This window comes from Alligator sinensis, unplaced genomic scaffold (assembly GCF_000455745.1).
Source record: "Alligator sinensis unplaced genomic scaffold, ASM45574v1 scaffold173_5, whole genome shotgun sequence".
Taxonomy (NCBI): domain Eukaryota; kingdom Metazoa; phylum Chordata; order Crocodylia; family Alligatoridae; genus Alligator; species Alligator sinensis.
The window spans coordinates 809,083-820,004 of record NW_005842198.1 but is presented as its reverse complement, the minus strand read 5'-3'; the positions used below and the strand labels follow the sequence as shown (position 1 = coordinate 820,004).

The following is a 10,922-nucleotide window of genomic DNA, read 5'->3' as shown; positions in this document are numbered from 1 at the left end:
AGCCGGGAGCCGAGCGCCTCCCCCCGCCGCAGCCCGCAGGCGAGGGGCAGGTACCTTCGCTTGTTGCTCGCTCTCCCCCGCGCTCCGCTTCATGCTGCCGCCGCCGCACATGCACCCAGCATCGCGCATGCGCGCAGCCCCAGCCCTATGGACCATAACCGGGGAGGGCTGCCTCCCTGTAGTCTTCTCGGCCGCCCCTTGACGGCCCTGACGCGGGCGTGGGACTACAGCTCCCGGCATGCCGCGCGCCGGGCAAACAGGAAGTGGGCGGAGACAGCGCGGGGTTGTTCGAAACCCGGAACATGAGGTGGCCTACAACTCCCAGTAAGCAGCGGGGCACGGAGGACTCGAGCAAGCTTTCCCACGCCGTCGGCGGAAGTGACGTATTGGGTAGCAACGGAGGACGTTAGCTGTTGCTAACGGAGAACACGGAGGCAGCGCGGGAGCTGTGAGTATCGGGGCCGGCCTTGGGGCGGGGGGTGCAGCCCGGACCCAGCCCCTCGGGGCCCCCTTTCCCCCGGGCCCCCCTTTCCCCCGGGCCCGAGAGACTGCGGCACCGGGAGCCCCTCCCCCTCCCCCGGGCAGGCAGGGGGGCGCGGGCGGGGGTGGCGCCCACCGAGGTTACGGTCCCGCCTCAGAGGATGTGGAGCAGCGGTCCTCACAGTGCCTTGGGATCCTGTCGGGCCTGGGGTGGCACGGGAGTGCCACCAGCGTCACCCGCCCTGTGAGGGGTGTGGGCGTGAGTCGCAAAATGACCCCAGGGATTTCAAAGAGGAATCCGCAGTGCTAAAAAGAACCTGCCCTTCCTGCCGTCTTTGCAGCAAGAGGACTGCTCTATTGGGCTTCTGTAGCCGAAAAGTAGTGAAAACTAAGAGCTGGTATTTGAGTGGTGCTTTGCATCTAACCAGGGCTGCCTTGAGTCTGAAAAGCTTGAGAACCCCTTGAGACAGGAGAAGAGTTCATGGGGAAACAGCTTCTGCGTCTGATCCTGTGCCTGTAAAATGGGGCTTTATACCTGGTCCAGCCTCTCCCATGCTCCTCCCTGAAAACACAGATCCCTGGGGTTTGGGTGGCCTGCAGCACAGGTTTGAAGACAAATCTCTGGGTAACTTATGTTTGCTGGAGCAACACTGCAGACTTGCCATGGCAGTGAGCACTGCATGTGACCTTCCAAACCAGTGGTGGCATTGCCCTATTTGCATGCATCTTAATGAGCGCTCTTGCAGGGCATTTTCCACTGTGCCAAGCCTTCTAGGCCCACAGTGCAGTGTTTGCAGTGTTTGATTAGAATGTGGAATCTAATGCTCAGTTTGTGCCATGTGATTGTCGCTACGGGGGGCTAAGGTGAATTTGAGGGGCATATGGACCCCCCCCAGTGCCGTTGCCAGCCTGCAGAGGCACAGCACAATGTGGTGCTCCCAGCCCGCCCCGCTCCTGGCACAGCGCTCCTGGCCAGCCCAGCCCCAGCCCTGGCCCCCCAGCCCCATTGGTAGAGCAGGGAAGCAAATGCAAAAGCTATGGTTTTAAACTTGGCGCCATTGTTGTCTCCCTACTGGGAGACAGATACGTACCAAGTTTAAAACCCTGCTTTCACTTCCCGGCTGATTAGGATCCCAGGGCCCTGAATTGGTAGGGGCCCCTGGGCTCGTGCCCAGTTGGCCCATGCATTTATCCGCCTATGATCTTGCAGTAGCAAGCGATGAGATGCATTTGGAGCCCGTATCAGGAACCATGCTGCCTTCTCAAACACGTCCCATTGCTCTGCTCTAGCCTGTGCTCTGAATGGGAAGCATGACTTCCACAATCACAAGTTAGAAGGAGCTGCTGCCACCGGGGTTACCAGGAAGCAGAGTCCGGCCACTATGCTGTCCCAGCCGCACTGCGTGCTGTGCCAAGTGGGGTCAGGACCAGCCACATGTGCCATGGCCCAAGCTGCACCCCCCACACACGCACACACATCTGGACTGGGCAGAGCTGAGGGGCCTGCCAGAGGCTGAATAAAATCCCTTGGCTGTTCAGATCTGTCCCACAGGCTGTATTTTGCCCACCTCTGCTTTATAAATTAATCTTTGCTGGGAATAGAAAACAATGAAAGGTGTTAAGGCTCTCCGCTGAGAATTGGAATCCACCTGTATGTGTCCATTTTCAGAATGAGGCAGTCTACATACCTTATATTTTTTTGGTCTTAGTAATTTAGAGCAGACCAAGACCACATTTAGAGAACAACTATATTTGCTTTTCTTGTAACCAGGTTGTAATACAATTTAACAAGATTTAATCAGTGAGTAAGCACTTTCCAGACAAATAATTTGAAAACTTTTGAAGAAATGTCCATGCATTTCTGGAAGCAACTTTGGGACCATTTTTGCTTATAGATGTAGTACTCCCATTGATTTCTGTTGGAGGAGTTCTATCTGAATGAATAGCATCTGACTGTCAATGAATAACCCCAACATGTTCCTTAGGAGAATTGTTGCTTGAGATGAAGACTATTCCTGGCCATTAAAGACATCATATCACTTCTTGTAAGGGAGGTGCATTTGATGAAATTCCTTGCCAAATTCTAAAAGAATTCTATTCCTTGCCAAATTCTATTCCCTGAGGCGCATTATATTTATTACTCAATCAGTTGTTTAATTCCACAATAAATTTACACATGCTATATAGACAAAGTAATTTTCACACAATAAAAATGGCCAAGTGGCCACAAAGATGCTGCTTAAAAATTGTAGAATATTATTGTAGCTGGTTTCTATCAAGCTTTAATTTGAACATGGGGCATTCGATGCATAGGGTGATAGTGTGGTTTCTTTTTCCTTGCAAAACACATGTGCATGCACACACACCCATGCCTCTATAAACCTGCCTTGTGACAGTGCACTAGACAGCCCAGAACACACCTTTACAGTTACATCATCCTTTTTCCCGTTACAATGACTACCACATACCTGTGAGCCCACATGCCCATCATCTTCACACAATCACAGAAACGACCACCTCTGCATCTCCTTCCCATCCCCTCCTTCTCCATGCCTCTTCCAACTCCTTTTCCTGATTCCCTAGTCCTTTCACTCATCGCTATAATCATTGCGGCCGTCTTTGTTCTCGCCATTGTCGCTCTCACCAGCTTTCCCACCTCTGAATAGGCTGTACCAGTCTTTTCATTTCCATATGATCTCTGCCATCTCCTCCCTGATGTCTTTTGCTAACTTCCTGCACTATCCTTGATAGTGTTTGGCCAGGTCCTCCAGCACTCCTGGGTAGACTGCCCTCTTCCTCCTCCTGCCATTCCTGCAAGGGGACTCTTGTTGATACATGAAGAACTCTGCTGCCCCAGGGAGCCTCAGCAAGAGATTACTCATTGCCCCTCCAGCCTTTCCCCAACCAGCCTTCAAAGCTGCGTCTTTAAGGAGACATTACCACTTCTTTCCTGTTAAAAACCGAGTGTAAACAGATTCTCAAAATGACATGAGTTCCTTACACACAAGAATAATCTGAGAGAGGGGAAGGAAATTTGTTTGGAAAGCTGTCAGTGGGGACAACATGGGGAGAGAGAAAAAGCACATACACAGAAGCACCTTGGGGTGTTCTGAGAGAATCTTCTCCTTCGTGTGGGTTGTCCCAGCTCTGTGCAAGTGGTGGGGGAGCAGCTTTAGCCAGGAGCTCACTTCTCATTAGCAGCTGAAGGCGTGGGACGGGAACTGACTATAGTCCCTGACGGCAGCTTTTCAGCTCTCCTTGCTGGCAAGTGCTGGCAGAGGAAGTTCCCAGGGTATTTTTCCCCTCTGGTTAGCTTGTTTTGGGAATATGAAGCAGTCACATAGTGTGATAGTTTCCATCAAGCAACATTACCGGTTGTCTGATGGGAACAAATCTGCCAGGGGCCCAATAGTAACCTTTTGGTTTCCTAGATTCCTTCTTCCATTTCAAATTGAATAGTTATTCTCTGTCTCTTTCTTACTGTTTTCCTCATGCTCTTGACAAAAATGGCTACTACATATAATGCTCAAAAGATCTTTGAGCAGCTGGCATGTACCATTCAGTTGGCAATACAAATTTCTATTAAAAATATCATATCAAAAGCTTAAAGCAGAAGATTTTTCAAGGCACAGCAGGGAAATAGACATCTCATTCTTATTGATTTATAATGGAAATAGAACACCTAACTCTCCATTGTGCCCCTGAAAATTCCCTTCCTACCTTCTCTGGAGAGCAGATGTAAAATAGGCTCTGTCTTGTTACCCTGAGATTCATCTGAACAATTTCCCTTCCAGTCATTCTACCGTAGTAATGAGTCAAAGAGGAACTTTTATTTAAATACATCACTATATTTTTTTCCAGCTTTTTTGAGGGGGACCTCTGATTGTGAGTTAATTTATTTCTGGTAAAAAATAACATTAAGATATCTCTACATAGTGAAGATTTTATTCACAAAAAACATATTCTATGGGAAGTGATGGAATATGCTCTCTCCTTCATTGTACCACTATACTTACCTGATAGACCACTTGTAGTGGGGAAAGAGCCTTTCTGCCATTATATCCAGTTGGCTGTTGGCATTGCCAGTGAGGGCGTTATATAATTTTCTCCAAGAATTGGTCATTTCAAATGCACCCTTGTTTAATGATAACATATCTCCAACATTAGCAGCTTGAACTGAATTTGAACCGAGCAGCTAAAGGTAAATGATTTCTATATCCACTTTTAATCTAAAGTTCGGCATTGATACAATGATACATAACAGTGATTATGATCTTGCTTTGACTCTTGAAGGGAGATAAGTTAGTGTGTGCAGACAACACTAGTTGAATGGACAAATGAGGCTCAAATAATGATAAAGGGGTGGTTCTCATTCAGGTACAGCTCTAGGAGAAATGTTGTGTGAGAATTATCACGTGTAAGTTGAATGTCAAAAGATAGAGAGCATGGATCTTTAAAATAAGAAGTAAATGTTAGCCTGTAGCTGCCATCAGCAAACAGCTGCTTGGTTGCTAATCTGCTGGTGTAGTTGAGATTCAGGCATCTTAAATATTGTGTCATGAAAATATGATCAACTTCTGGCCCATGGACCAAATCTGGGCCATGGAACCATGGCATCCAGCCCATGGGGCTCCTCACAGATCAGAAAATTTGGCATCACAGGAGCAGTGGTAACTAATGCTGCCACTGAAGACCCACTAGGGGGACACACCAATTAACTCACTAATTAGTATACACAGAGGGTTGTTAATCCTTTATACCCCACTAGTAGTCAAAGTTTGGGGGAATCGAAGTAAATTAATTCCCCTGAAAATTGGTCTATAGCCTGACCCCAATCAGAGTTAGGATACTATGCAATCAGGTAAGTTGAATGAGATATGTATATATTGTAAAACAAATCCACAATAAAACACCTGCGCAACAAATACCCAACCCAATACCCGTAACACCCAAATCGCAACACACAAACCCAAGCCAACAACAACACAATTATTGTAAAAGAATTCAATTAGCCTATGGTCAATCAACAGTTAACAGTGAACTGTAATACCAAGGACAATTTGCTTGCACTAGGTGGCAGGCAAGAGCACTCTCAGGCCTAGTCAAGAGCCTGCTGACAGCTTCTGAGATGTTCTGGTTTCTCCCTTCACAAGGTACTCAGCACCTCAGGAAAGAGGGAGGGGTGATGCATTACCCAACTGTGGTGGAGGTGAGGCAGGTCGAATACAGGTAGGATGGCTCCTCCCGTCAGATGCTCCCCAAGTTCTACACTACACTCGCCAAGTGTCTCACTCTTTCACACAGCACAACAAAACACCCAGTTGCTCTCTAACCTTCCCAGCCACTCATCTAATATCAGTCATAAGCACTTAACTGATCTGCACTAATCACAGAGGGAGAGAGCACGAGACAGACCAAGTCTCAGTGAGCTCTGACCCCGATGGCAACCCCCGAAAGAGCCCCTACAGACTCCCAAAAAGAGCCTGCTGACCCTGCACTGGACAGGATTTATAACGTTCAAATCATGCCACCTGTCAATTATGTGGTGGTCCAATCATCACCCACCTCACTGGTAATATTTGAAAGGACCAATCACTTCAAATGAATGGAAATCCTCATTATCATAACTCTCCCAATAAACAATTACATAACAGGGATGCTCTGCACATGCCCAGACCTCAAAAGTAAGTCACGACATCATCAGGGTAGAAGTTCAAACATCTCGCCCCTAGTCATCCTGCACATGTGTGATCATATCAGGACTCCGTGTTCTATGCCACCAGTCCTCCAGTGCCAAATTCTCAACCCCACATAGCTGGATGGGGGCTGAGTCGATCTAATATGGGATCGATGTATCAGTGCACCTCTAACTGCTACCAAATGCAACAAATAATAAAATGTAGAAATTATACCTGGTGATATTTATTATTGAATATACCAAAGAAAAGAGTAAAATTAATCTGATAAATAATCTCTGTTACTGTATAATTTTAGTTCTTGGCTGGCTAAAACAAATGAAATTAATATAAAAGGAATGATGTGGTTGCCTGAAGTAGCAGAGAATAGGAGTCAGTAAATCAGGAGGTGTACCGTATTTAGTCAAATATAAAATGACCCTGAATATAAGATGACCCCTCCAATAATTAGATTCTATATCTGGAAATTTATAAATTGTTATAATTTTCCAGGTATAAAATCTAATTATTGGAAGTTTGCCTTGAATTTGTTTCCCTCCCACAGCTACAGCAGGGGAAAAAAATCTAGGGATCAGGTGGTCCCTTTGCCCTCTTTCTCCTCAATTTCTTTCTCCTGCAGCCCCTTCATCCCCACCCTTAATGTTAGACCCTGCTATCCATGATCACATAGAAGTGAAGGGCAAGTTTGAAAACACTGACCTTGAAATAAACATATAGGCAAAATATGGGCATCCATAGGCTGAGTTCATGTAGAACTGATACATTTTACCTTTTTTTTTTTTTTTTTACACTGCTGCAAGTTTTAACACAGGTACTCCATAACTTGTGCAGGACTTTTGTACTGACTTATATATGGTACAAACTATGCATGATATAAGTCCAAACCCAAAGGCTAATCATTTAGCATATAGCTCATTGGTCTGGGCCCCAGCAGTCAACAGCATTTGAAGCCATGGTGACCCTACTGCTCAGTACATATGTGTACTCCATATACTCCCCCACCAGAGAGCCATGTGCTGATTAGTCCCCCACTCATAACTGGAGCTGGGTGTTCTTGTCATGAGTGCTGGGATTCTCCAAAAAATTATATGCAGATAAGGCACAGGGCAACCTTGCTTGGCTTTACCTCATGGAGGGTGGCACACTAATCGTATGCACAAGCTCAGAGAAGGGGTGACAGAGGGTTTCTGGGTGAACTGTTTGGAACTCCATTTGGTCATGTTTGCCAGACATATGAGGCCAGTGAAAAAGCAGGAATCATAAGAAATGGGAAAGAAAGGCACAGCTCAGCTAGGGAATGAAGAAGAAATTGAAATATATTTCCTGTAGTGGCTCACCATTACTTAAAAAAATGGTGGTCAGGGGAACTAAACACAATGGGAACTACTTAATGTTCTCCAGAGTCTCAGTATGGATCTGGATTACCAGAGCTGGGGATTGTTCATTAGGAACTTACTGGTGGAGGACCTTAGGCTTCCGAACATTAAGCGTCAGTTCCATTTTGTTGTATGCCTCGGTAGAGATGATGATTGTCTGAAGGTCTGCTTCTGAGTGAGCGCACACTACAGCATCATCAGTATACTGGGGGCTCCTCCAGTATACTGGAGCTCAATGACTGTGGTTGCTGTGGCCTTGGTTTTGCCCTCATTTTAAGGATATGGAATGATGAGGACATTCCAGGTAATCTCAGGGATGCCATGATTGTGACAGTCTTCAAGAAAGGAGACAAGTCTGAATGCAGAAACTACAGAGGGATCACCTTGCTATACACCATAGGAAAGATCACTGTGAGAACCCTTCTTTGACCCATCTCCTCCCACTTACTGAAGAGTTCCTCCCAATCTCAGTGTGGTTTTAGGGCATCAAGAGGCACAACTGACATGATCTTCACAACTTTCCAGCTGCAGGAGAAATGCAGGGAGCAACATAATCATCTCTACATGGCCTTCTTTGACCTAACAAAAACTTTTGACTTTTTCAGCCAAGAAATGTTGTGGAGGATCCTTATGAAGTATGGATCCCCATCAAAATTTGTCACCATTCTCTGCCTGCTCTATCATGGTATGTGAGTGGTGTTTCTCACTAATGGATCTATTACAGATGCCTTTGAGGTTAAAACGGGAGTGAAGCAGGGCTGAATCATCATTCCAACACACTTCTCAGTATTCCTTGCCACGATGCTACATCTGACTGCTAACAAGCTTCCAGTTGAAGTGAAGCTAAACTACTGAATGGGTGGTTAGCTGTTTAACCTCAGCAACATTCATTAATTTGATTTCAAAAAATATTTTTGCCCTGATTTACATGAATTTGTGTACATAGAGGCAATTGCACAATACCTTAAAATGAAGACTTACTCATATCTTGTGGGGGAGGGTGTGGGGGGGGGGGGGGGGTTTGGGGGTGGATAGGTGTGGGTGTGGGGTGACGGAGCATGTGCGTGTGTGTGTGTGGATATGTGGAGTGTGGGTGGGTTTGGGGTTTGTGGGGAGATGTGCGTGGGGGGAGGGGGGCTGGAGAGGAGGAAGGGGGGGTCTGCGTGTATGGCAGTGTGAGGAAGAGCATGGGTGTATGTGTATGATGGGGTGTGTGTGGGACTCACCATATGAACACACACTCTGTCGCTCTCCCTCCGTCATTGCATGTACATGTGCGCAAGTGCACACACACCTGCACACACACACACTCTCTGTCCCTCCCTTTTTCATAGTACATGCCATTTCTCTCCCTCCCTACATCATTGCACAGACACGCACACACACACACACACCACCCTCCCGCTTTTGGCCCTGGGGTACTGGTGTGGGCCCCGTGCTTCTGTGGTCCGGCCATGCAGCCAGGAGCCACGTGATGCAGGAGCAGCCAGCGGGCAGGCAGGGAAGCAGTGAAAGTGGCCACAGGTGGTGGGGGAGTGGCAGCAAGCAACTGCGCAGGGCACAGCAACAGCTGGGTGGGAGTAGGGGCCCTCGCTGGTGTTCTGGGGCCAGCACCAATGGGACCCACAGTGGGGTAGCAGGAGCACTGGGCCCAGGCCAGCAGGAGTCTATGGAGCCATGCCAGGCTGCACCAGCAGGGAGAGTCAGCCTGCTCCAGAGCCCCTGCTAGCCCGGGGCCCAATGCTCCTGCTGCCCCACTTCGGGCCTGGCTGGCTCTGGCCCTGGGACACCGGTGCAGGCCCCATGCACCTGCCCAGCTGTTGCTGTGCTCTGCATGCCCTTTTGCTGCTACTGTCCCTGCCCACAGCTGCTTTCACCACTTCCCCATCTGCCCCATGGCTGCTCCAGCACCATGTGACTCCCGCCTGCATGGCTGAACTGCAGGACTTGGCAGGAGCTGCCTGGCTCAGCCCCGAGGAGTGGGGCAATTCCTATGGCCCTCCTCTGTCTTCCCCCTGCCCCTCCCCCAACTCTTACTTGAATTTCCCTCTGCCTCAGGGAGGCAAGAACAGCCCCGGGGTCCCAGGCAAGAAGGCTGTGCTGGGCAGAGGCTTCTGGGTGGGGGTGGGGGGCAGTGGGCGATGGCTGGGGGTGGAGCAGGGTAGGATTAGGTGGGCGTGGCTTCTGGGTTCTGCTGGCCTCCCCTAGGTCCTACTGCCCCTGGCTCCCGTCATCTTTGAGAGGCAGCCAGGAGCAGATAAATATTTATTTTGTAAATTTATTAGGGGCCCTGTGGCCCAAATAGAATGGCATGGTAGACTGGATCCAGCCCGCAGGCCATATTTTGCCTGCCTGCCTGCCCTAAGGAACACCTAGTATTAGTGGTCCTTTGCCTTAAGGGAGGGGCAGGCAAAATACTGCTGGCGGGCCCCCCACTTTCGTCCAGCCCGTGGCGCCCACCAACAAAATGCACCCCGCCCAGCCCTTCCACCCATGAGGGTGGGAGCGAAGCACCCACAAGTACACACCCCCCGCCCCCCAAACATAACTTATTGTGCCTCACTCCCACCCTCATGAGTGGAAGGGCCCAGCCTGGCCAGCACGCAGCTTGCAGACAAGGCTGCTGCTGCCACAGCTGCAGCCCCCAGGGACCTGCTCTGGTTCCCTGGTCTCCTGCTGGCTCTGGGCAGCAAATAGGGAAGCTGTGGGAGTGGGGCTGTAGCTGGGCAGGAGCATGGGGCTCTCACACTTGCCAGGCATGGGAGGGAAGCCCCAGGCACTGGAACCAACTCTCTTCCTCGCTGGGGCTGCATGGCACAGGAGGGAAGCCCCAGGTGCCTCCCCAGCCTGCTCCAGTGCGTGGGGCTTCCCTCCCATGCCCTGTAAGTGTGGGGAGTGCCAGCAATAGAGACTGCCTGGCAGAGGCTGCACCCTTCACCATGATGTGCAGCACTGGCTTGAGCTGCACGCTGCTGGGCACCTGTACCTTGAGCACCCCTGCCTGCTGCTGCACTGTGGGAGGAGTGTGGGGGTGCCCACAACCCCTCACACGTACACAAGCTCCCAACATACATTATGCCCCCCAACACATACAACCATGCCCCCTCACATATCTTACACACACACACACCCACTCCCCACTGTACACACACACACACACGTCACCATATACCCCTGCACACACAGTATACAAGACTATGAATTTATTTTTGAGGTATTATGCAATCACCTCTATGTACCCAATGCAAACACAAATCATGACAAAAATATTTTTTGTAATAAAATTTTAAAATGTTATAGCAGGTGTTTGACTTTTAGTGTATGATTTTTTTTTTCTGGTTCTAAGATGGCAAGCCCCCCCCCCCCCCCC

At 49.0% G+C, this 10,922-nt stretch overlaps 2 protein-coding genes across 17 annotated transcripts in view; one reads left to right on the top strand and one right to left on the bottom strand.

Moving 5' to 3' along the window:
• FTO (FTO, alpha-ketoglutarate dependent dioxygenase) overlaps positions 1-267 on the bottom strand; it is a 432,416-nt gene extending 432,149 nt beyond the window's left edge. For all 10 annotated transcript variants that reach the window (XR_003094760.1, XM_025207543.1, XM_025207542.1 and 7 more), the window contains exon 1: positions 55-267. Coding sequence is in view for 9 of the 10 variants with exons in the window: in XM_025207543.1 (XP_025063328.1) it covers positions 55-240 (186 nt within the window). In the remaining variant the exon portion in view is untranslated. The remainder of the gene's footprint in view (positions 1-54) is intronic.
• A 69-nt stretch (positions 268-336) lies between these two features.
• Positions 337-10,922, top strand: part of RPGRIP1L (RPGRIP1 like) — a 171,872-nt gene continuing 161,286 nt past the window's right edge. For 6 of the 7 annotated variants that reach the window (XM_025207532.1, XM_006026573.3, XM_025207536.1 and 3 more), the window contains exon 1: positions 337-448. The gene's annotated coding sequence lies outside the window, so the exon portion shown is untranslated. Of the gene's footprint in view, positions 449-5,673; positions 5,710-10,922 lie in introns of those variants that run through there. The other variant, XM_025207531.1, reaches the window with a different exon arrangement.